Raw genomic sequence first — 26,704 nt, 5'->3', positions numbered from 1 at the left:
ATTCATAGATTATCCACAAACAAAGTTTTTATATTGACAGTGATAGTTGCAATCACACACTTGATTTTAGTTAAGGCAAGTGTGTGAGTTCAACTCTCATGGTCAATGTATGCTTGAGACTTTTGGGTGTGTTTCTCTCAAAGTCTCACATTTATAACTCTCACGGTCAATGTATGCTTGAGACTTTTGGGTGTGTTTCTCTCAAAGTCTCACATTCATATTCTTCCGATGTTATTTTGTGTGTTAGTTCAGTCCATATAAAGCAAAATATGACTTCAATTGGCCCCTTGTTGGTGGACGGCAGTGTCCCTCAGATTAGTCGGTTTGTTATACTGTTTTAAAAAAATAGTCATTTATAAATTTAATTGCACTTTTGATCTCCTATTTTATCACACTCACATAGATAGCCCCTCTCATAGCTTCCATTCAAAATATTGTGATTTTTAGCCTAAAAAGGTAATATTTTGCACTAAAAATTGCATTTTATCTTCAAATTTACAACGAAGGAAGCAAATCATTATTTATGGCGCTAACAATCACCATTATAGGGACAAAAAAATTTGGTTTAATTGAAACAAATATTGTAACAAATATGATAAATAAAATAACCAAAATTTTCCTACAAAGTTTAGCCAAAGTTTCCTTTTCTCTAGCCAAAAGTGCCTCTGTCCTGGCTACCTGTGTGTTTAGAGATTGATATTAAAGAATTCATATATGCACAAAGAAACTAAAATTTTGAAACTTGCATCAAATGCATTGCTAAAAGTCCCATAAACTTTGTTAAGATTTTCAGAAAAACTTACCACGTCTCGTTGATTAAATCAGTTACGATGTGACAACGCATGTTGGACAGAAAATGATAGAGATAGTGAACTAGAATGAGTTAGTTCCCATACGAATCGAAGCACATGAAGCTTCTCCTCTTTAACTTCAGCCAGGATAGTCAACAATGCCTCTCTTGCGGCCACCGGCGGCTGGTTTAGTAATTGATATTAAAGAATTAAAATATGCATAATGGAACTGAGTTTGTGAAACTTGAATCAAAAGCATTGCCAAGGGACCTATAAAATTTGTTAAGATTGCATAAATGCTTGCCTTGATTTCTTGATTGCATAAGTTGCCAGTCGATTTAACACGCCAGCCACGCCAATAGCATTCAGGTTCAGTGGCACATGAATCCAACCAGGGAAGGCTCTTCCATTGTGCTTTCTACTATTTGCTTCTTAGAAACTATTTATTGTGTTGGTCAAATAGGAAACCAAAAGGTTAGTTTAATTTAATGCATACATCAAACAAGCACAAACTAAAGAGAAGGCATACAAAACGTCAAATAATACTTCTTCGATCATATGAGTTAGTTTTAACAGAAACTAAGAGTAGTATCTCTCATTAGTCATTGTTGCTAGGAAAAAAGAAATGCATCTTCACATGATTCTAAAATCAAAGTCTGCATCATGACAGATGGATGGAGTGCTGTTAACCCAAATTAACTAAACTGCAGAGCACATATTAATAGTTCAACATTACAACAATGAGCAAACTTACTTTCAATTTCAGTTACCTAATCTTAAAGAAAGACAATCAAGGAATAAGACAATGAAGAATTAAAAAACTAAACATAAAATTGGTTGATAAAACGAAAAAGTGGTGAATTGAGTTACCCATTTGCACTTGTGAGACAATGACAATTGGGGAGAGACTCGGTTGCTGGCACCATTCCTTCAAATATCAACAGGGCACATGCACAACACAACTAAGATGAAAGAACAACATTCTCAATTGAAAAAGCCCAAAGTAACGGACGTTATAAAGGTAGGATGATTTTAGGGGTGTCCGCTACTTAAATAGCATATGGGGGTATTTTGGTAGATTCGCAGGGCACATAAAAAAATGGGTAGGATGACAAAAGTAAACCCCAAAAAAAAAAATTCCATCCTTGTATTCCCAAGAAAAGTTACTCCAAAAAATAACTTTAGTAAATTTGAAACAAACAGTAAAAAATATAAGTAAATTTAATTGCGAGGAAAGCTTCAAGTGTAACGCCCCAAAAATTATAATTCATTTTATTTAATTATTTAGTTGTTGTGGTGTTGATTGACGATGTTTATTTAATTATTTTGGGTGACGAATAATTTATTTAATTATTTTGTGTGGTGAATAATTAAATAATTGATAAATAAAAATAATGATGTTGTTAAATAAAAATTAAAAGAAGAAAAAGAAGTAGAAAGTTATATATTGAGGTGATGAGAGCATATGGGGGGTGTAGATGGAAAAATTGTAGAGATGAGAATAATAGAGAATAAATATAATTTTAATTCTCATTAAGCTAATTTATTTGCAATAATACCATGGTCCTTGACATTATTTTAGAGGAGAAGGAATAGACCAACATTTTGGGATCCATAGAACAAAACAAACACAAAATAAATAAAAATAGTGCTAGTGGGTGAGAGAAGAGGAAGAGCTTGTGGGAGAGTGAAGAGAAGCTAAGGAAGAAAAAACTTAATATCAATCTAGGGAGTTCACTGCAATCCAAGTAAGGGAGCTTTATACTCTTGAAATTCTGAATTCAATAGGACTATTTGATGTACTTATTATATGATGATGATGATGTTGTTGTTGTTGTTGTTGTTGTTGATGTTGTTGTTGTTGTTGTTATCGTCGTTGTTGTTGTTGTTATCGTCGTTGTTGTTGTTTTGAGTTGAGAGGAATCTAAATCCGATTCTGATTTCCTTGTATTATGATTCGTGTGTTCTGTTTCGTGAATAAGAGGTCGTGTTTATCATTGTTAATACAATCCGTATTTTGGGGTTCAAGGGTGGTGTTAATTATTTTGAAAAAGAAAAACTCTAAAATAGGATGAATTTGGTTTTGGCCTATTAATATACAAGTCTTAGTTTTCATAATAATTTAAGTGTTCAAATCCGTTTAAGAGAGTTGTTACAATTTTTGGAATTGTTCTTGAGTTGTTAAGAGTTTGAATTTTCGAAAATGAATGATTCTCAATTTTAAAACGTTTTCGAGTATTCTAATTTGTCTTAAACGTGTCTATAAATCTTCTAAACTTTTGGGATTCGTAAGGGTGGAAAACCAATCAAAACCGAGAGCTTTTATATAGTCTTAAGTATTTAAGTTTATTTCACAATTGTTATTAATTAAATTGATTTAAAATTCATATGTTTTGTTGATAAACTAAACCGAGTTGAATGGGTTAAGGGTTCTGTTAAAGACGAGTAATAAGTTGTTTTCATGGGAGGAGTCAATAACTAATTGAGTTATGGAGTTTTAGTTGGCGTTATAATCGAAGTTGCTAATAATTGTTGTGTATCGGTGTTGTTTTAAGTCGTTGTTCGTTGATAGTAATTGTGTTGTGAAGTGGTAATAAGGCTTTTATTTTTTTAAAGAAAATAATTAAAAATAAACTAATAGAAAGAAACTAGTTTTGTTTGAAGTGTGTTTGTTGTTGTTTGAGAAGTGAGTTGATGATGATTTGGTAACTTATAAAAGTAAATAAATAATTAAAAAGAGAAAGCAAATAAAAGTATAGAGAGGATTAAGTTATTTGAATTAACATATGTGAATCAAAGTTAATTGAGTTGATGCTTACAAGTTGTGTGATTGCCGTTGTATTAAAAATAAATTGTCGTTGTGTTGGCGTTTGTCGTGTTGCCGTTGTTTGTATGCCGCTATAATAAGCCGTTGTTTGTATGCCGCTATAATAAGCCGTTGTTTATAAGATGTTGTCTTTAAGCCGTTGATTATTGATGTTGTTTCTTTAAGCCGTTGATTACTGATGTTGTTTCGTGATTAAGCCATTGATTATTGATGTTGTTATAATGATGATGAAGTTGTCTATCGAAGTTGTAAAATGATGTTGTCTATTGACGTTGCTTATTATAACATATCATGCATTCATTCATGTGTTCAATGACGTTGCTTATTGAAGTTGTATAAATGATGTTGAAAATGACGTTGCTTAATGAAGTTGAAAATGACGTTGCTTATAATGATGTTGATCCTCCATGATGTAAAACCGGAAATGACGTTGTTATTGGTACCACATGCATGTAGTGAGTCTAGGCGCATTGCATGCATTTTAAATGTTGTTGCTTATTTCTCTTTATTTAATTGTTGATTGTGGTTGACAGATTGATGCGCGTGGCCATCCGCTTAGGTGGTCTTGTTGTTGTTTATGATGTTGATAGTTATGATGTTGTTTTAATTCAGTTATTTTCTTGATGTATTGTCGCTCACCTTTACATTCACCCTTCTGGCTTGGCCCTACGATGTGCAACCGTAGATTTTCAGGTAGTTGATGAGTCATAGCTGATGCGTTCAGTAGCTGTTGCTTTGATATTTATTTGGAGTCGCTCTGTTAGGATGTTGTTGGGGAGAAACTTTATTTAAATTATGCTGCTAAATTTTTATAACAATTGAACTATGTCATTTGATTTAGTATTTTCAATTCGGACTTTGAAACATATATTACTTTTGTATTTTCGCTGCATGATTTTTAATCATTTGAGGAATTAGTTAATTGGAGTAAGTGTGACATCCTTATTAAATATATGAAATTAACTTTTTCGAAAATAAAATAAAGGGGTAAATTAAGGGTGTTACAAAGTGGTATCAGAGCAGGTCGGTCCAGTTAGACCAAGATGACGATCTTTTATTTTGCAGGTGACATGTGTGTAAACACTGTCGATGTTTCGTACCTTTGCGAGCGAAGGAAAGAGTTGAAGGTTAGTATAGGAAGTCTGCCCTGTCAGCAGGAGGCTGCGTATGGGTTTAAAATAAGTGGGGGAGACAACCAATTATTTTGGATTAAACTGTTGTTTCCCGAATCTGGAGCGAATGCAAGATTGGAGATCGCGTCTACTCGATAAGTGGAAAAAGTTATGGAAGGAGAATGCTGAGATGTTTACGACGTTCACTACAATGGAATTGGAAGGAGGAGTTGGAATCATCGACTTACCAATGATGTGGAATTTCTTAAACGATATCAGCGATGTAACGCCAAACGAGAAGCAGAGTTTACCAATGGTCTACCTGATATTCCACTAGTATCGGTGGTGCCCTAAAGAATGTTGCGGCAGAGTTGAGATAATTGAAGAAGCAGTTAGAAGAGCCGTTGGAAAAGAAGTTTGTTTGACCAAATGTATCATCGTGCGGAGCTCCAATGTTGTTGGTGAAGGAGAAAGATGGAAGTAAGAGACTCTGTGTTGACTATCGTCAGTTGAACAAGGTTGTCACCGAGGACAAATATTCCCTTGCGTGAATTGATGATCTGATGGACAAATTAGTTGGAGCATGTTGAAACGACTTTAGATCGTGATATCCTCATACCAGAGAGGCGTAGCAGAAGCGTGATAGAATAACAGTAAACTTATCTAGAAAGTGTGCAGTGTTGCAGTGAGAAGCCCCTAAGTCATTAAGCGAGATGTGAAGCTTGTTGGGATTGGCTGGTTATTATCGGAGATTCTTTGGAGGTTTTTCGAGAATAAATTTACCCCTGACGCAGTTTACCCGAATATGACGAGCCTTCATTCGATACATGACGTGTGAGGAAAGTTCCATAAGTGGGAGCAAAGATTGACATCAGCGCCAATGTTAATTTTACCTGACCCGAATGAATCATTGAAGTGTATTGCGATGCATCAAAGATGATCTTAGGAGGAGTTCTGTAGCAGAAGGGTTAAGTAGTTGTGCATGCTCGAGGAAGTTGAAAATCAACAAGAGGAACTACTCGACTGACGAATTAGAGTTGGCAGCCGTTAAGCTCGTGTTGAAAGTTCGAAGACGTTATCTGTATGGCTCAAGTTTGAAGTCTTCAACAACCACAAAATTTTGGAGTACTCATTTGATTAGAATGAGTTGAACATGAAGCAGATTAGGTGGTTGAAAATTTAAAAGGTTATGATTTTGAGTTGAACTACCACCCCGGTGAAGCAAATGTAGTGGCAGACGCGTTGAGTAGGAAGACGTTGCATATGTTAGCACTCGTGACAAGAGAGGTAAGACTAATTGATGAATTTAGAGACCATAGTCTAATATGTATACGGAAGTCAAGAAATGTGAAACTAGGAATGTGGGGGTTAACCAGTGGTATGTTGTAAGAAACCAGAGAAGGTCAGAAGTGAGACTTGAGGTTAATCGACCTGTTTAGAATTAATTAACTTGGGTAAAAGAAGTGAGTTACGAAGTTGCCGAGAATGGGGTCATGAGATTCAAGTACAGAGTTGAATAATATAAGCCAATAGGATTGTCGAAGCCGCTGAAATATCCAGAGAGGAAGCTGGGATAGTTGCTTGTCATTGATAGAGTTTACTTACAATGACAGCTATCATTCTAGCATCGGAATGGAACCGTTTGAAGCCTTATATGGGAGAAGGTGTAGGACATCTTTGTGGTGGAACGAATCCAGTGAGCGAGTAGTGTTGGGGCCTGAAATGATTAGGCAGACTACTGAAAAGTTGAAAAGGATTCAGTAGAAAATGAAGGCACCCCATGATCGACAAAAGAGTTATTACGATCAAAAGAAGAGGGTAGTAGAGTTCCGAGAGGGACATCATGTATTTATGAGAGTGACTGTGATGACATGTGTTGGACGGACTTTGAAGTCCAAAAAGCTCGCTCCGCGATTTATTGGGCCGTACTATATATTTAAGAGGATAGGGGGTGTGACCTATCAGATTGCATTGCCACCGACATCAAATCTTCATGGTGTTTTTCAAGTGTTGCAGTTGTGGGAATGTATTTTCGATTTGTCGTATGTGATTTAATCCGATGATGTGCAAGTGAGAAGGTATCTGAACATGGAATTAGTGTAGTTACAAATTGAAGGTGAAGAGGCGAAACACATAAGGAATAAAGAAATCGTTACGATGAACGTAGTCTGGGAAGGACCTACCAGTGAGGATGCGGCACTGGAGTTGGAGAGAGTCGAATGAAGGAATTTTATCTAGCATTATTTCCTTCTGACAATTTTCGAGGACGAAAATCTTATAAGTGGGGGAGAGTTGTAACGCCCCAAAAATTATAATTCATTTTATTTAATTATTTAGTTGTTGTGGTGTTGATTGACGATGTTTATTTAATTATTTTGGGTGACGAATAATTTATTTAATTATTTTGTGTGGTGAATAATTAAATAATTGATAAATAAAAATAATGATGTTGTTAAATAAAAATTAAAAGAAGAAAAAGAAGTAGAAAGTTATATATTGAGGTGATGAGAGCATATGGGGGGTGTAGATGGAAAAATTGTAGAGATGAGAATAATAGAGAATAAATATAATTTTAATTCTCATTAAGCTAATTTATTTGCAATAATACCATGGTCCTTGACATTATTTTAGAGGAGAAGGAATAGACCAACATTTTGGGATCCATAGAACAAAACAAACACAAAATAAATAAAAATAGTGCTAGTGGGTGAGAGAAGAGGAAGAGCTTGTGGGAGAGTGAAGAGAAGCTAAGGAAGAAAAAACTTAATATCAATCTAGGGAGTTCACTGCAATCCAAGTAAGGGAGCTTTATACTCTTGAAATTCTGAATTCAATAGGACTATTTGATGTACTTATTATATGATGATGATGATGTTGTTGTTGTTGTTGTTGTTGTTGATGTTGTTGTTGTTGTTGTTATCGTCGTTGTTGTTGTTGTTATCGTCGTTGTTGTTGTTTTGAGTTGAGAGGAATCTAAATCCGATTCTGATTTCCTTGTATTATGATTCGTGTGTTCTGTTTCGTGAATAAGAGGTCGTGTTTATCATTGTTAATACAATCCGTATTTTGGGGTTCAAGGGTGGTGTTAATTATTTTGAAAAAGAAAAACTCTAAAATAGGATGAATTTGGTTTTGGCCTATTAATATACAAGTCTTAGTTTTCATAATAATTTAAGTGTTCAAATCCGTTTAAGAGAGTTGTTACAATTTTTGGAATTGTTCTTGAGTTGTTAAGAGTTTGAATTTTCGAAAATGAATGATTCTCAATTTTAAAACGTTTTCGAGTATTCTAATTTGTCTTAAACGTGTCTATAAATCTTCTAAACTTTTGGGATTCGTAAGGGTGGAAAACCAATCAAAACCGAGAGCTTTTATATAGTCTTAAGTATTTAAGTTTATTTCACAATTGTTATTAATTAAATTGATTTAAAATTCATATGTTTTGTTGATAAACTAAACCGAGTTGAATGGGTTAAGGGTTCTGTTAAAGACGAGTAATAAGTTGTTTTCATGGGAGGAGTCAATAACTAATTGAGTTATGGAGTTTTAGTTGGCGTTATAATCGAAGTTGCTAATAATTGTTGTGTATCGGTGTTGTTTTAAGTCGTTGTTCGTTGATAGTAATTGTGTTGTGAAGTGGTAATAAGGCTTTTATTTTTTTAAAGAAAATAATTAAAAATAAACTAATAGAAAGAAACTAGTTTTGTTTGAAGTGTGTTTGTTGTTGTTTGAGAAGTGAGTTGATGATGATTTGGTAACTTATAAAAGTAAATAAATAATTAAAAAGAGAAAGCAAATAAAAGTATAGAGAGGATTAAGTTATTTGAATTAACATATGTGAATCAAAGTTAATTGAGTTGATGCTTACAAGTTGTGTGATTGCCGTTGTATTAAAAATAAATTGTCGTTGTGTTGGCGTTTGTCGTGTTGCCGTTGTTTGTATGCCGCTATAATAAGCCGTTGTTTGTATGCCGCTATAATAAGCCGTTGTTTATAAGATGTTGTCTTTAAGCCGTTGATTATTGATGTTGTTTCTTTAAGCCGTTGATTACTGATGTTGTTTCGTGATTAAGCCATTGATTATTGATGTTGTTATAATGATGATGAAGTTGTCTATCGAAGTTGTAAAATGATGTTGTCTATTGACGTTGCTTATTATAACATATCATGCATTCATTCATGTGTTCAATGACGTTGCTTATTGAAGTTGTATAAATGATGTTGAAAATGACGTTGCTTAATGAAGTTGAAAATGACGTTGCTTATAATGATGTTGATCCTCCATGATGTAAAACCGGAAATGACGTTGTTATTGGTACCACATGCATGTAGTGAGTCTAGGCGCATTGCATGCATTTTAAATGTTGTTGCTTATTTCTCTTTATTTAATTGTTGATTGTGGTTGACAGATTGATGCGCGTGGCCATCCGCTTAGGTGGTCTTGTTGTTGTTTATGATGTTGATAGTTATGATGTTGTTTTAATTCAGTTATTTTCTTGATGTATTGTCGCTCACCTTTACATTCACCCTTCTGGCTTGGCCCTACGATGTGCAACCGTAGATTTTCAGGTAGTTGATGAGTCATAGCTGATGCGTTCAGTAGCTGTTGCTTTGATATTTATTTGGAGTCGCTCTGTTAGGATGTTGTTGGGGAGAAACTTTATTTAAATTATGCTGCTAAATTTTTATAACAATTGAACTATGTCATTTGATTTAGTATTTTCAATTCGGACTTTGAAACATATATTACTTTTGTATTTTCGCTGCATGATTTTTAATCATTTGAGGAATTAGTTAATTGGAGTAAGTGTGACATCCTTATTAAATATATGAAATTAACTTTTTCGAAAATAAAATAAAGGGGTAAATTAAGGGTGTTACATCAAGCCCTACCAAATGTACTCCAGTTTTAGGAGAATAAAGAATTTCTTCTGAAAACAAGAAGTTAGTGAATGTTAGATAGAGATTCACACAATAAATTCTAAGACCATATAAAAATATAAGAATGTTGTCGACAAAGATTCTGCTTTATTTTAATATTCAAATTCATAGTTAACTCCATAACTGTAACAGACCAAATTTCTCCTTATACACATCAATGAACAAATTTAGTATCATGAGGAAAATTCCAGTCTGGAATCTCTGAAGTCTGTACTACAGTGAATAGTGTCTCCAAGAAGGCTTTAAACATGCACATTAAATCAAAAATCCTGAAGGCTATTACCAATTTTTAAATGCAAAATTTTATAAGAAAGAATAATATTTGAACAACTAGAAGACATCCTCCTTAAAACAAACTTATGACAAGCAAAATCTACAAATAAGAGAGACGGTAACTTTGGCGACTAAAATTACACTTGTATATAACAAACTTTTGTCACTCGTTCTTTGCGGCTGCAGCCTGCTTTGAACCAACAGCAAAGAATTCAGTGATGACTTCAAGAGGCATGCCCTTTGTTTCTGGAACCTTCAGATACACAAATATGAAAGAGATGACACACACAACCGCATAAACGGCGAAGACACCGGCTAGACCTAAAGTACTGAGCATCACAGGCAGTGAGTACGTGACAATGATGTCTCCAATCCAGAACACTAAGGCGCAGATAGCAATGCAGAGCCCACGCACTCTAGTGGGGAAAATCTCTGCGCAAAGGATGTTTGGAATTGGTCCATAACCCATAACAAAGAAGCAAAAATATACTATGACGCATATAGTTGAGATCGCTGCATGGACAACACTGCCAAAATTTATTACGCTTCCAAGGATCAATATAACAAGTGACACTATCAGCACTGGAATTGTGACAAGTAGTAATTGCCTGCAAATGATACAGAATGAGTTAGAGTTTTGCAAACGTGTTTCTAAATAAATTAACTTTGTAAAATTGGTTTGGTTAAAATTGAGCTTGAAGTACTGACAGGTGATTTGTGACTGATATATAACACTTAGCTTAAATTTGTCAACCTGGACAAAGCTACTTTTAATCACTTTTAGTTAAAGTGAGGTTTGAAAACAAAGGTAATACTGACAATAGTTACCAATCTTCAATTGATCTGTTTGTATATGATTTTGAAGAATGCAAACAGGCATTGGTGGGAAGGAAGAAAGATCTTTCTTTTGTTCATATCGTCTCAAGAGACAAGAGGCCAAAATAGTCTTGTACTCTTGTTTGCTTAAAACAATCTTAATAAACAAGTTATATACTATTTATTAAAATCACATTTAATAGAAGGAACAATAAATTTTAATACTCTCCGCCGTGAATGCCGACACTGCGACACACGCTAATTGCTAAATATGCAACTTGGTTTGAATAAACACAGACTGTTCACTTTTTCCCTTTAGATAAGTAGATTGCACGTGTCTGGAAAAAACAGGTGTTCTTACTACGTAATTCTGGAATAATCATTGGACAATAATAGGGTTTAACTTCAATATGAGTTGTCTTCCCTTGTTAACTATGCTTCAGCTTTACTTTTGTTTTACTAAATAAAATAAAAAGGGAAAAACACAGAAGAAGAAACATGAAAGTCTGCAAAGTTGGTTCAACAAAAAATATTAGTCTTAGGACGTCTAAGAGAAGGCAGACAAGTTTAACAATAGATGGCTTTACCCAGCATATAAAAATTCTACCATTCAGTTAGGAAAAAGAATATGATAGGCAGCAAAACACCCAATAGGATATTATGGTATACCTCTAGGATAACAATCGGGATTCTATTTCGTATTAATGAGGTATCAATCATGGGAGATATCTATAATAATAAACCATCAATTTAATTTCCTAAACTATGACTCTCTCCAATTTAGTCCTTATAATATATAGATACAATAATTTGTCTCTGAAGTATATGAAATCCGTCAATTTAGTCCTGAAAGCATATAAAATCTCATTAATTTAGTCCCTAGCATCTTAATAGCAGGGGACTAAATTGACGGATTTTAAATATTTTATGGACTACTTATTATATTTATATACTTTATGGACTAAATTGGAGAGAGAGTGCTAGTTTAAACCCCAATCATGGCAACTAATAAAATTAGACTAGAAACCAAAAACCAGACGAAATAGTAGGTATAAAGTAAATTGCCCAATGTTTCCAAATTAGTCCAACTTCGTACCTTTCCGGCATAAACCGTATATCTCAGAGAGGTCGTATTTCTTTGGGTTGGTAGTAATGGAATGGTTTCATTATCTAAAATGAATTTAAAGACTAAATTGATAGTTTATTCTAAAGAAGCTTGATGTTTGCAAAAGAAAGACTTCCTCAAATACAAGCAACTGAAAACTTGGAAAATCCCAGAAAATACACACTACGGATTTTTTTATCATAAAAAATAGAGAACGTACCTTCTACCCGTGACATCCATAAGCCTCATAGCTATGCCTATACTTGGAAGCATCAACAAGGTTGTGACAGCACTTATAAGAAAAGATGAAGACGTTGAGCTAAGGCCCAAATCTGAAAGAAGAACTGCAACACCGGCCTCTTCAAGGATTTGAGGAGTGTAATATAGAACCCCATTAATCCCTGAAAACTGCACAAACATTCGGAATTAAGTGTTAGTCAATGATAAGAAAAAACAAACCAATAATTTGATGTAGTAAAATGGGAAAAACACTTTGAATTTCAGCTTGAAATATTATGTTACTAAAATGTTTGCTAACATGACATACTCCACAAAAAAGAGCAAAGAAGACTTATTTATCACTCATCTTATTCTCCAGGCAGGTTAAGTATGCTAGTTTCATTACTTCAGCTAATATTCTAGTATTCTACTATCTCTAAATTTTTTAGCACGAGCATCATTATTAAAACTCTGTAAATTGACAGATTTCATATACTTGGCAACAGCAAGCAGTGCTACATGATCAGTAATTTGGCATTCAAGTGGTAGAATAATAAACTCTAATAACAACATACACTTCAAAGCAGAAGGTTGTATGTAATTTAGAAAACCATCACCCACAACCCACCAAAAAAAGAAAGGAAAGAAATAAAAACACCAGAAAGTGAAGGTAAGCATGGTAAAAATCACAAAATGATGAATGTAAAAATACCAGATGCCTTCTTTCCACCATTATATAAACAAGGCCAACATAAAAGATAGTTATAAATAGTAACGACACATTACCTGCTGAAGAAGTTGAATTCCAATACCTACAACCAATGCATGCTTGACCCCTGGTTCAAGAAGAGCCTCCCAAATGGGCCCTTTCGAAGCAGTCGTAGATGGGTGAACCATTGCAGGCCCAACTGGTTGTTCACCAATTAGCTCCTTGGAGTAAAGAGCAGGTTGGCTAACCAGGGCAGCTGCATGGACAAAGTCACCTTCATCGGGAATTGATACCATGGATCCACGTCGAGTACCAGAAACTCCCTCCTCGTGCAAATAAATCCTTTTAAACTCTCCTTGCTTTTTTCCATCCTCACCTTTACCGGACCATTTCCATGCAAGCTGCCAACCACCACCAATACCAGTACTACCAACTGGATCACCTGACTCATGCATGAGACTACTGTGGCGCCTAATGTTATTCAGCAAACTGCCATGGGATGGAGGAGGAGGCAAGTCTTTTTCAAGGCTTGTTGTTTGGCGTGAGATTAAGGGACTGTGCAAATTGTCATCGGAGTCCCCAGCAGCCCCATCTGATATGTAGTCCTCCTCTTCTCTTTGTAGGCTCTCTTCATCCCAATGTTCATTTTTAATATGAGGATCAGCTGTGCTGAACATGCTTCCAAAAGTCGGAAACAAAGCACTTCTCATGCTTCCTGTCTCAGGGTGCAGCTTCTCATGAACGCTGCCAAATAAGGTTACAAGAGGATCCATGGCAAGGCTTCCATGGCGTGACACAAGGCCAAGACCAAGAGAACTTTGTCCAGTTACAGGTTTTGCTAACCGGGAGAGGCCTGCTTGAGATCCATATAACCGGATTTTGTCTCTATCTGTCGTTTGTTCATGATCATCCGCTATGTCGTCATCTGGGCCTATTATGTACTCTTCAATAGATGCATCACCTCCAATCCCGAGACCTTCAACCAGCAATGCCATCTCACCTGTATGAATTCATAAGATGATGAATAATAACAAATCATCAATAAAAAGATGAAAGGATAATGTGTGAGGAAATAAACTACGATTTAGAGCACAAAATACGAAAAAAGGGATTAATCCTAAAAGGAGGTCATCCATCTAAACATTATTACTCATTCAGAGTTTCAAAGGGAAAATCATCAACTTTACAATATACAGTCATCATAAATTCATAATAAAAATAAACTGGTATAATATGGTGTCAATAGCACAATACACATAACACCAGAAACATGTAAAACAAATTCACTATCTATTTTCAAATGAAATTACATTTACAATCATGTGTTCGAGGGGCCAACAAGGCAAGAACAACTATAGATCAAATCATCAAACTATTAAGAGAGGTTCAGAGGTAAACTGACTATATGGTGTTGCCTATTTCACATTTATGCTAAATTGGTGTTATTGTTTCCTTGCCTATACAACATCATGAGAGAACCCCTATCCATAAGTATAAATCTGTGAAGGCGGAAATTTAGGAAGATTCAACATTACAGTAAGCTGCAAACTGAGGATGGTTGGAAGCAGATAAATATTTATGCAACGGTCATTTAGGTTCCCAAAAAGTCTGAAGGTGCTACAGTTTGATCGAAGTTCACTTAAGTGCATAATTTCAAAATAACAATTTAACATTTGTCTGAAATTAAGTAAACACGAATCTAACATTACATAAGTAGACACTTCCGTTGTTCAAATGGATGAAAAATGGTTTATGTATAATAACATTACCAGACACATCATCCTGGCCACGTAATCTCTGGAGAACCTTTTTAGCCTCCAACATCCTTCCTTTACTCACGAGCCACCGAGGAGACTCAGGCAAGAAAAATATTGTCAATATAAAATAGAAGAGAGAAGGAATTGCAAGAACCCCAAGCATTACTCTCCAGCTAGGTGAGGCAGTCAATGACATCCCAAAAACCATACAGTACGATAAAAACATGCCTCCAGAACCGCTGAACTGAGGCAGTGTATTTAAAGATCCCCTTATATCCGACGGGGCAGTCTCAGATATATAAACCGGAACAAGAGTCACAGCAAGACCAATACCAAATCCATCAAGCAGCCTCGCTAAACACAAGACATATACATTAGGAGACCACAACATAACCAAACTTCCCAAGAAATATAGCACGGATGAGATTATCAACATCGGTCTCCGACCAAGCCAATCTGATATCGGACCAGAGCAAGTTGTAATCACGGTAGCTCCAATAAGTGACATGGCCACCACAAGTCCTTCCATAGTTGTTTGCAAAGCAAGGTCTTTCTTAATATAAAGAATGGAACCTGCAAATAAACAAACAACTTAATTAATCACTATTTCCATAAGCTATTCTGAAGAGCTTACAAAAATAAGTTGAAAATGTCTTATGAACATGTGCTAGATCTGATTCAGTGGATGAAGTAGCAGCAATTATAATTACTACTTACCAGCAATGGTAGCATTATCCCATCCTTGAAGAAAATTACCGATGGAAGCAGCAATAGCAACAAGAACAGCACCTTTCATTTTTGTTGATTGAAGATTCTTCTTCTTCTTCTTATGATACTCCAAACAAAACAGTGTATGATGAGAAGATAAGAGAATAGTTGAGAAACTGAGATTCGTGAGGTTGAGGTCTATCTGTATATTTTAGTAATTGATAATCGTAATCATCATCATGTGAAAAAAGTTAAGTGAAATTGATAAGCAGAAATTAAAATAAGTGATTAAATACCTGTCTCAAAAATATAGATCGGTGTTTGTTTGGTTAAGACTCAGAGTGCACTCACTGACTTAATTTGACAAGAAAATCAAAATAACTTATGAACCGTAATCGTCGTGATTTTAGCAATATTTTCCGATGCTGTTGTACTACGCTCTTCATTTGTTCTATTCTATACTAGGCAACAAATAGGAACAAACCACCTTTACTTTTTATTTTATTTTTAAATTTTAAATATCTTTATTATTTTTATTTAATTATTATAATAATAAACGGTATTATAGTACATAGTAATGAAAAGGAGTTGAAAGTTTTTTAATTTTTCAAACAAGACCAATAATTGAAAAAGAAAGAGGATGGATGGAATCTGTTCTACTAACTACGTTGTTAACGGACAAAAATGGTTCCAGCAAAGACCCAAATCACACAATAATCTCTCTCTCTAATCTCTAATTAGGAATATTATTATTCTAATTAACACTCAAAGGTTAAATAAACTAAATTAAAGTGTGAAACTCACAGCACAATACTACCGACGTGGTGTCTATGATTATTGAATTGAAGCGTCACCCAACTTTTCCTTTAGTCATTATCAATCTACTATTTATTTAAGGAACAATTAATAAGTAGTAGTAAAAACATTGATTCTTAGGTGTGGGCATATACCTTAATTTTGAATGATTTGATCACACACAAAAATATGTTATTGGAAGATATTTTTATTTAATTTTGAATGATGTGGGGATCTCTGAGTAAATTATGGGTGGAGGGAGTTTTGTATTATATAAACAATTTGATGGCTGGTTATGAATTGAGGATGCATTTTGTAAACTATGATAAAAACAACACAATCATGGTCAAGAGAATAAGATCTTCAAGGTGAGTTGGTTATTCATTTTGAGATTTTTGTTTTCTATTAATTAAAGGCATAATGCCAAAATAGCCTTGTAACTATGGATTTATATTTTATATTTTCTTGAATATCAATACTATTAAATCTCTAGTTCTCAGAAAAGTGTCCCGGTAATTTAGAATTCGATCAAGAATTGATTATGGATTTCTTTTGTTGCACATATAGTGTTTTTCTTTCCTTCCTGCTAGCATATCTTCCATTCTTCATGAACATGAGCATCATGGAGGAAATCAGACAATTCTGGTGGCAATTGTTTGTTGAATGCATGGCGCGTAACAAGTGCGGGTATCGGCTACATGTCATTGCGAAGATATAACAAGCAAACTAGAATCAGAATTTTTAATTACAATCAAATATACTATAGAGTATAGACTATTAACAAGTCTTGAAAAAGAATGTAAATATTTTGTAATCACCATATCAGTAACATTTGATAGGCATATCAGTATTTAAGTACACAAAAAGAATGTAAATATTTTGCATAGTGCACCCTTGTCACAAGGAAAACTAGGAAATCTCATCAAACTGTGCATCAAAAAAGGCTTTAAACTTGCATATTCAATCGAAAATCCTAAAGGTTGTTTCCAATTTTGAAATGCAAAATTTTATAAGAAAGAATAAGAGTTGAACTAGAAGACAACTTCCTTATAACAAACTTATGACAATCAAAATCTATAAATAAGAGAGACGGTAACTTTGGCGACTAAAATTACACATGTATATAACAAATTCTGTCACTCGTTCTTGGCGGCTGCAGCCTGCTTTGTACCAACAGAAAAGAATTCACTGATGACTTCAAGAGGCATGCCCTTTGTTTCTGGGACCTTCAGATACACAAATACAAAGGAGATGACACACACAACTGCGTAAACGCTGAAGACACCTGCCAATCCTAAAGTACTGAGCATCACAGGCAGGGAGTATGTGACAATGATGTCTCCAATCCAGAACACTAAAGCACAGATAGCAATGCAGAGCCCACGCACTCTAGTGGGGAAAATCTCTGCGCAAAGGATGTTTGGAATTGGTCCATAACCCATAACAAAGAAGCAAAAATATACTATGACGCATACAGTTGAGATTGCTGCATGGACAACACTGCCAAAATTTACTACGCTTCCAATGATCAATATAACAAGCGACGCTATCAGCACTGGAATTGTGACAAGTAGTAATTGCCTGCACATGACACGGATTGAGTTAGCATTTTACAAATGTATTTTGAATGAAATTTATTTTGTAAAATTGAGATTGTAGTACTAACAAGTGATTTTGGCTTAAATATGAAGCCAAAATAGTCTTGTTTGCATAGAACAGTATTAAATAAACAAGTTTTTTTTTTTTGAAGAAGCTAAATTAGCCCACCCAAATTGGCACCAGAGAGAATCGAACCTGAGACCTTAAGGAGGAGCACACTCTCAGGTCCCAAGCCAATACTACCAAACCAACCCAAGTGGGATTAAATAAACAAGTTATATACAGTATTTATTAAAATCAGATTTGATAGAAGGAATAATTAATTTTAATACTCTCCAGTCTCCACCATGAATGCCAACGCACACTAAATGCTAAATATGCAACTTGGTGGTTTGAGTAACCAGAGTCTGTTCACCTTTTGCCTTTAGATAATTAGATTGCAGGTCTCTGGAAAAAACTGGTGTTATTATTACTTAGTTCTGGAATAACCATTGAAGTAACCAATAGGGTTAACTTCAACAATTCTTCCCTTGTTAATTATGCTTCAGCTTTACTTTTTGTTTTACTAAATAAAATAAAAAGGACAAAACATGAGAAACACGAAAGACTGCAAGTTGGTTCAATACAAAATATTATTCTTAGTACCTCTCTGAGAAGGCAGACAAGTTTATCAGCATATAAGAATTCTACAATTCAGTTAGGAAAATGAATATGATAGCATAACACAACACCCAATAGTTTATTCTAAAGAAGATTTTTCCCACTAAATGTTTGCAAAAGAAAGACTTCCTCAAATACAAGCAATCGAAAACATGGAAAACCCCAAAAAATACACACTAGGGATTTTTTAATCAGAAAAAATAGAGAATGTACCTTCTACCCGAGACATCCATAAGCCTCATAGCTATGCATATACTAGGAAGCATCAACAAGGTTGTGAGAGCACTTATAAGAAACGATGAAGATGTTGAACTAAGGCCCAAATCTGAAAGAAGAACTGCAACACCAGCCTCTTCAAGGATTTGAGGAGTGTAATATAGAACCCCGTTAATCCCCGAAAACTGCACAAACATTCGGAATTAAGTTTTAGTCATTGATAAGAAAGAAAGAAAAAAACCAATAATTTGATGCGGTAAACAGAAAAGACGCCTTGAAGTTCAGCATGGAATTTTATGATGCTAGAAAGAGCAAAGAAGAATATGCCTCATTCATCTTATTCTCCAAGCAGGTTAAGTATGCTAGTTTCATTATTCCATCTAATAGTCTATTATTCTACTATCTCTTAAACTTTTAACACCAGCGTCATTGTTAAAACCCTCTACATGTTCCTTGTAAATTACTTGGCAACAGCAAGCAGTGCTACAAGATCAGTAATTTGGTATTCGAGTGGTAGAATAATAAACACTAATAACAACAACATACACTTCAAAGCAGAAGGTTATATGTAGTTTTGAAAACCATCCCCCACAACCCGCCAAAAAAAAATAAAGCAAAGAAGAACACCAGAAAGCAAAAGTAAGCATGGTACAAATCACAAAAGGATGAATGTAAAGAATACCAGATCCACCATTATAATAAACAAGGCCAACGGAAAAGGTATAGTAACGACACATAACCTGCTGAAGAAGTTGTATTCCAATCCCTACAAACAATGCATGCTTGACACCTGGTTCAAGAAGAGCCTCCCAAATGGGTCCTTTTGAAGCAGTTTTTGATGGGTGAACCATTGCAGGCCCAACTGGTTGTTCACCAATTAGCTCCTTGGAGAAAAGAGCAGGTTGGCTAACCAAGGCAGCTGCCTGGACAAAGTCACCTTCACCAGGAATTGATACCATGGATCCACGTCGAGATCCGGAGACTCCCTCCTCATGCAAATAAATCCTTTTGAATTCTCCTTGCTTTTTTCCATCCTCACCTTTACCAGACCATTTCCATGCAAGCTGCCAACCACCACCAATACCGGTATTACCAACTGGCTCACCTGACTCTTGTATGAGACTACTGTTGCGCCTAATATTATTCAGCATACTGCCATGGGAAGGAGGAGGAGGCAAGTCTTTTTCGAGGCTAGTTGTTTGGCGTGAGATTAAAGGACTATGCAAATTGTCATCAGAGTCCCCAGCAGCACCATCTGACATGTAGTCCTCACCTTCTCTTTGCAGGCTCTCTTCATCCCAATGTTCATGTTTAATATGAGGCTCGGCTGTGCTGAACATGCTTCCAAAATTTGGAAACAAAGAGCTTCTCATGCTTCCTGTCTCAGGGAGCTTCTCATGAACACTGCCAAATAAGGTCACAAGAGGATCCATGACAAGGCTTCCATGGCGTGACACAAGGCCGAGACCAAGAGAACTCTGTCCAGTTACAGGTTTTGCTAACCAAGAAAGGCCTGCTTGAGATCCATATAACCGGATTTTGTCTTTCTCTGTTGTTTGTTCGTGACCATCTGCTACCTCGTCACCTGGGCCTATTATGTACTCTTCTATAGATGCATCACCTCCAATCCCGAGACCTTCAACCAGCAATGCCATCTCGCCTGCATGAATTCATAAGATGCTGAATATTACCAAATTATCAATAAAAAGAAGAAAAGAGAATGTGTGTGAAAATGAACTTTGATTTAGAAAAAATAATAAATGGAACAATTCTAAAAGGAGGTCATTCATCTAAACTTGATTACTAATTCAGAGTTTCAAGGGGAAAACCAGCAACTTTACAATATACGGTTTTATCATGACAAACTGGTATAATACGGTGTCAATACCACAATACTTTTAGCACCAGAAACATGTAAAATAAGTTCACTATATATTTTACAGTCATGTGCTCTTTGTATGTAACAAGTTAAGACTAGTGAGTGATCACGCAAGACAAGATAAAATGACAAATGAAATTATTATTATGAAAAGAATAAGGTAGCTCTCATTGTAGTCCGGTAGTTGAATATAGGGAGAGGCCAACAAGGCAAGAAGAAATATAAGTATATATTAAGAGAGGTTTAATGGTAAATTGACTACAAGATGTCGTCTATTTACATTTATTTATCCTAAATTGGTTATTGTTTCCTTGCCTATACATCATTAGAGAGACCCTACCCGGATGTGTAAATCTGTGACGGCGGAAATTTAGGTAAATTGACTAAATGATGTCGTCTATGTCTGAAGATGCTATAGTTTGATCGTAGTTCAATTATAATTTCAAATTAAAATTTAACATTTGTCTGAAATTAAGAAAACATGAACCCAACAATACATAAGAAGACACTGTCTTTGTTCAAATGGATGAAAAAAATGGGCTAGATATAATAACAGTACCTGACACATCATCCTGGCCGCGTAATCTTTGGAGAACCTTTTTAGCCTCCAGCATCTTTCCTTTACTCACGAGCCACCGAGGAGACTCGGGCAAGAAAAATATTGTCAATATAAAATAGAAGAGAGAAGGAATTGAAAGAACCCCAAGCATTACTCTCCAGCTAGGTGAGGCAGTCAATGACATCCCAAAAACCATACAATATGATAAAAACATGCCTCCAGAGCCACTGAACTGGGGAAGTGTATTTAAGGATCCCCTTATATCGGAGGGGGCAGTCTCAGATATATAAACTGGAACAAGAGTCACAGCAAGGCCAATACCAAATCCATCAAGTAGCCTCGCTAAGCACAAGACATATACATTAGGAGACCACAACATAACCAAACCACCCAAGAAATATAGCACGGATGAGATTATCAACATTGGTCTTCGACCAAGCCAATCTGATACGGGACCAGAGAAAGTTGTGATGACTGTAGCTCCAATGAGGGACATTGCCACCACAAGTCCTTCCATAGTTGTTTGCAAAGCAAGATCTTTCTTAATGTAAAGAATGGAACCTGCAAACAAACAGAAAAAATTAGTATCCGATAAGCAATTCATAAAATACGATGTCTGCTCAGAAATAATTAGTAAATAATTGTTTTTATCTAAGTTATAAATTGTTTTCATAAGCTATGTTGTACAATTTGATAAAAGTTATTTCCATAAGTTCTCCTAAACAGTGGCGGATCTTGACCGAAATTGCTGCTCATATTTATAAGTATTAACAATTAATGTAAAAAACAAATTTGCATCTTAGCATATTGGTAAAATCGCTACCTTTTACCACACATGAATGGGTTCGATCCTTGGCATCGCATTTTTTCAATAATAAAGCAATAATACACTAACTTGAAACAAAAATTGGCAAATATCGGGATCAATCACCGAACCATCCACTCGCAAAACAAATTCTTGCCACTACGCCATTAGATACAATTGAAAAAATTTGAGGAAACTTGTAATATTAATATATAGATAAAAAACACACTTTTTTATTTGGACAAAATAGATAAAACACTCTTGATACGATATATATCTACTAAAAAGAATAAAATTTTGGCGGGTGCCATAGCACATTCGCGCCCTAGAGAAGGTCCGCCCTTGCTCCTAAACAATCTCACTTTAATGTCAGTAGATAAAACACTTGATACAATTATAAATCTACTAAAGAATAAAATTTTGGCGGGTGACACCGCCCTAGAGAAGGTCCACCCGTGCTCCTAAACAATCTCACAAGTGTTCGATCAATGTCACCAGATAAACTTGAATAAGTCAATCTAAGTCAATTCAAACATGTTCTAGATCTGATTCAACAAATTAAATCAGTTAATCTTACACACCGCGATACATAATGAATATCGAAATCAATTTAGACCAGATCATCATAATCAATAATACTTACCGGCAATGGTAGCATTATCCCATCCCTGAAGAAAATTACCAATGGAAGCCGCAATAGCAACGAGAACAGCACCTTTCATTTTGGTTCGTTGGATTGAATGATCACAAGAAATCTAATATAATAACAAACAAAAAAAAACGCCTCATGAGAATGAATGAGAAAGAGAGTTTGTTATTATTATACACAGTGAGTTGAGTGAGTGAGTGAGTTTGAGTAGAATCTTCCAACTAACAGTATTGTGTGAGAAGAAAGTATATTGGTAGTTGAGAGAGTGAAACTCGTGATAGATGGAGTATATATGTATCTATATATTTTAGTTAGTACTAATTCATAATCATAATCATAATTCATAATCGTAACAAATCAAATTTCATAATCAGGAATTAAATACCTGTAAATATAGATCGGTGATTGGTTGGTTGGCTCAGAGTGAAGTGAGAGGGGTCGCTTTTTCTCTTCACTTCTTCACTTTACAGAATCACTTTTTTTTCTGAGCCGTAATCGCGATTCTAGTAATATTTTCCGTTGCTGCTGTAATCACTTCTTAAGACTATTTATTTGTTTTCTTCTATGGTAGGCAACAACAACAAATAGGAGGAGGCGCTTTCACTTTTATTATTTTTTAAATTTTTATTTTAACCTTATTTTAAATATTTTATTATTATTATTTATTTAATTTAATAATAACAAACAGTGATAATAGTATTTTAATAATGAACAGATTGACCACGATTTCCGTAACTACGATTAAGAAAAGCTGAAACTGATTGATGTTAGAACTGACCTCAAATAGATTAGACGGTCGAGTAAACCGAATAAAGCGGGTCGGATAAAGTGGGTCGGATATCGAAAACAAAAATTAGGAGATTGAGGGTGTGTTTGGCATGATAAAAAAAATTAGTTTTTAACTTTTAGCTTTTGTCTTACTATAAGCTAAAGACTTGTTTGGTAACTGTCTTTATAGAAAGAGTTTTTAACTTATTTTCCTGACTTATAGCTTTTTTTTCGGAAGCTATTTCAATAGTTTCAGAGCCAGAAGTTAGAAACCATAAACTATCAGCTAACTTATCAGCCAAAAACTATTTTTGTCAGAGTTTGAAAAAGAAAATGTTGAAAGAAGACAATAATTGAAAACAAAAAGGCGGTGAATCTATGTAATGTAATGATAGAGGGATGAACTGGAGGGTAAGAAATGAAGTGATAGATGGAATCTGTTTTGTTAACGGACAAAAATGGTTACAGCACAATAGCCAGGTCACATGATCGATCTCACCATTTTGGAATATACTCAATATTCTAATAATAGTGAATTAGCACTCAAAGGTTAAACTTAAACTAGCAATTAAAGTGTGAAATTCACATTACAATTACAATACCGACGTGATCCATGATCGTTCAAGCGTGACACAACTTTCCCTTTAATCATTATCTAAGCTAAGTGAAATTTAAGGAACAATTAACAAATGCATGCACTACCAACTACCAACACAACTAATCCAACATAGTAATTTGTTCGAAAAACTCTTACTTTATTTGGTTTTCGAGTGAGTTAGTATTAATTTTACGTTGTCGAGATGAGATATCATGTGAGTAGTCAATAACACTTTTATTTTATTTGGTTTTCGAGTGAACCGACATTAGTTTTACATTGACGACATGAAATACAAAGTGAGTAGTCAAAACATAATTATTTTGGACTACTTGGGATATATTAAAATGTAAAAACTTTTATTTTGAGCTTATTATGCCTAAACTGCATTTATGGGTCAAATGTCAAATTTATATTTATTTATTTTTACTAAAATTGTCAATTAGTCAAAATAAAAATAAAGCAATGAATTTATTATTTTACAATAGCAGTGAGGGAGGGAGGGAGTGAGGTAGATTCGGGACATTCTCGTTTCTTTACCTTTTCTAATGGTCAAACCAACCATAACACTTCCCACCTTTTTTTGTATTTTATTTATTTATATATATATAGGAGTGAGTACATGTGTATTTTTACAATTGTTTCTTTCTTAGGATTGCATTTCATGCTTTGAACTTTTGTAGGACACGTCCTCTCTCCTTTCTTTATTCTTTTATTGTTTCTACAAGACTTTTCTTTTCTTTCACTGGAAAAATACAAGACATTTATTGTTTGACTAGAAAAGAAAAAAAGATACTTTTAAATTATTAATTTTTACTTTCTTTTAAGGTATTTTTTACTAGTCAAATAGAGAAAATAATATAAAATTAAAGATTGTTGGTTGGGTTGGGTTAAAGAAAATATTGTCAAGCAGAGGTTTTTTTTTTTTAATTTGGTTGACCAATATGGAATAATAGAAATATATAGTTTTTCCTCTAAAAAAAGAAATTAGCAAGTCATTATAGTTTAAAAAAATTAATTTTTTTTTTGTGTGAGACTGATTTAAATGAACAAGAAAAGATATTGTTATGATTTTCATCTGTAGTTTTTTTAAAACTAATTGGATGTTTGGTACTACCGCATGTAGCAATTTCATTCAAGTTTTATTCACACAAGTTTTACATTTGTTATAGTTTTTGACGAAACATTTGTTATAGTTGTTCGGTAGTAAGAATTTTAAATAATTATAATAGAAAATCGAATCCGCCCATTTCAATCTGTTCAAAATTGAAAATGTGTGACTAATAATTTGACGATCCAAAGCAATCCATCCGCTTGATTATTTTTTGGTTTGGATTGTTCGGTTTACATCGGTTTGTGGATTTTTGTCCACCCTAGTGAAGTGAATGACAAAAATAATGTGTTGGTGCTACTTAATTAGGTTCTTCTAGTTATATCCTTAGATTTGTTTAAAAAAAATTAAAAAATGGAGCTATTGGATGGATGGATTAGTTGGTGATGAGGAAGAATTGTTTGTAGTGGTTGGCATGAAAACAAATTTTCGGAGTAAAAAAATTAGTATGGATTATGATGTTCTTAAATAAATAAATCTTTGAGATTATGAGATTTTAAAAAATTATCAACTTCATCGTTTGGTTAAGTAGCTTAATGTCTAAAAATTTCATTTTAATATGAATAAGTGGAATATCTAATGTTCGAATTCCGATTTTTACATACATATAAGTGGAATATTATTATTTAATCTTTTAACTTTGTTAAATTATCAAAATTTGTATATTTTAAATTAATTTAATTTTTAAATTTATCTAGAGAAGATAAAAATATATACAGCCGAACAAAATTCAACGGAATCACAAGATAAGTCCAAAAATTGTAAACGTAAAGTAGTAATATCTCCACAAAACAAAGATATACAAGCCAAAGGCAAAAGGACAAAAGATACAATAAGGGAAAACTCAAATGTATGGGAAAAATAACATAGTACACACATTTTCCCCCTCACCCTAAATTTGATGACATTATCAAAAAAAATAATAATAGTAACATAGTACACATTTGATTACGTGGTGATGAAAATTGAGCATCAATAATAAATTTTAGTATAAAATTAGTTTTGAACATTGTACCCCAAAAAACAAATATTGAACAAAAAATAATATTTTTTTACTGTAATAATAATTTTATTTGATAATATTAATATCTAAACATGTAAAAAAATTGTATGTACTCAAAGTCAATTTTGTTCTTTGCGAAGATGATATGAAGAGCAATGTTGACAGCCTTACACTTATTCTTATATTGTTCTTTGGAACAAGCTTTGTTGAAATGAGCTTAATTAATTTATTGGTGGGTGATGTTGTAAAAGCTATTAGTGACTTGGAGAATTCTTCAATCTCTTGTTAATTGTGAGAATTTTTCTTTTCGTCCTAGAAGTTCGTTTTCGGAAATTTCAAAAATATCTCTCTTGCTACTTGATTAGCGAACTAAGGGGACTCAAAATCAAGAAAGAAAAAAAAAATCGTATATTAGGATGCAAACTGAGTTTGCATTCTAAAATATGAACCTTATAAAATAGAGGGAAAGGAAAAAGGAAGAGATACAAAATGACTAGATTTTATAAGGTTTGCATACTAGGATGCGAATTGAGTTCGCATTATAGGATGCAAACTATTTTTTCCCCCTATTTACACACTCGCATTCTACATTGCGAAGGGGTAGAGTTGAAAGGCTGGGAGGCGCGTGTAAGACTTAGGGGGCGAAAAAAAGGGATCTTGTAGTAATTGGGCTGCTCTGGAATCGGCTAGGTTGGCCCTTTGCAAGCCCAAATTCACCGGTTTCATAACTTTCTTTGTTCTTTTTTTTTTTTTGAAGCAATAACTTTCTTTGTTCAATTTAACTTTATCCTTATTTTAGGTTGGGCT

The 26,704-nt window shown here is 34.3% G+C and overlaps 2 protein-coding genes across 2 annotated transcripts; both read right to left on the bottom strand.

Annotated features, from left to right (window-relative positions):
- Window positions 1–9,736: 9,736 nt before the first annotated feature.
- On the bottom strand, window positions 9,737–15,779 carry LOC123899255 (monosaccharide-sensing protein 2-like). The gene is made up of 6 exons (XM_045950344.1): window positions 15,555–15,779; window positions 15,268–15,460; window positions 14,563–15,123; window positions 12,871–13,793; window positions 12,086–12,273; window positions 9,737–10,552 (listed from the first exon to the last, which is right to left on the bottom strand). The coding sequence occupies exons 2-6, from the start codon at window positions 15,344–15,346 to the stop codon at window positions 10,108–10,110; spliced, it is 2,196 nt and encodes a 731-aa protein (XP_045806300.1). The 5' UTR covers window positions 15,347–15,460; window positions 15,555–15,779; the 3' UTR covers window positions 9,737–10,107.
- Window positions 15,780–17,043: 1,264 nt separating this feature from the next.
- On the bottom strand, window positions 17,044–23,016 carry LOC123899254 (monosaccharide-sensing protein 2-like). Its single transcript, XM_045950343.1, has 6 exons — window positions 22,806–23,016; window positions 22,415–22,526; window positions 20,967–21,527; window positions 19,269–20,188; window positions 18,526–18,713; window positions 17,044–17,634 (listed from the first exon to the last, which is right to left on the bottom strand). The coding sequence occupies exons 2-6, from the start codon at window positions 22,491–22,493 to the stop codon at window positions 17,190–17,192; spliced, it is 2,193 nt and encodes a 730-aa protein (XP_045806299.1). The 5' UTR covers window positions 22,494–22,526; window positions 22,806–23,016; the 3' UTR covers window positions 17,044–17,189.
- Between the last annotated feature and the right edge of the window lie 3,688 nt (window positions 23,017–26,704).

This window comes from Trifolium pratense, linkage group LG7, assembly GCF_020283565.1.
Source record: "Trifolium pratense cultivar HEN17-A07 linkage group LG7, ARS_RC_1.1, whole genome shotgun sequence".
Classification (NCBI taxonomy): domain Eukaryota; kingdom Viridiplantae; phylum Streptophyta; class Magnoliopsida; order Fabales; family Fabaceae; genus Trifolium; species Trifolium pratense.
The sequence above is the reverse complement of the archived record's forward strand: the minus strand, read 5'-3'. Positions and strand labels throughout refer to the sequence as shown.

What these genes read in the sequence shown, in the direction of transcription:
- LOC123899255 (XM_045950344.1), bottom strand. Translation starts at nt 15,346, where the DNA reads ATGAAAGGTGCTGTTCTTGTTGCTATTGCTGCTTCCATCGGTAATTTT. An exon ending in GAATTCAACTTCTTCAGCAG is followed by an intron (nt 12,274 to 12,870) that starts GTAATGTGTCGT and finishes ATGTTTGTGCAG; the next exon opens with TTTTCAGGGATTAATGGGGT. An exon ending in ATGGATGTCACGGGTAGAAG is followed by an intron (nt 10,553 to 12,085) that starts GTACGTTCTCTA and finishes TATCATTTGCAG; the next exon opens with GCAATTACTACTTGTCACAA.
- LOC123899254 (XM_045950343.1), bottom strand. Translation starts at nt 22,493, where the DNA reads ATGAAAGGTGCTGTTCTCGTTGCTATTGCGGCTTCCATTGGTAATTTT. An exon ending in CGGCCAGGATGATGTGTCAG is followed by an intron (nt 20,189 to 20,966) that starts GTACTGTTATTA and finishes GAATTCATGCAG; the next exon opens with GCGAGATGGCATTGCTGGTT. An exon ending in GAATACAACTTCTTCAGCAG is followed by an intron (nt 18,714 to 19,268) that starts GTTATGTGTCGT and finishes ATGTTTGTGCAG; the next exon opens with TTTTCGGGGATTAACGGGGT.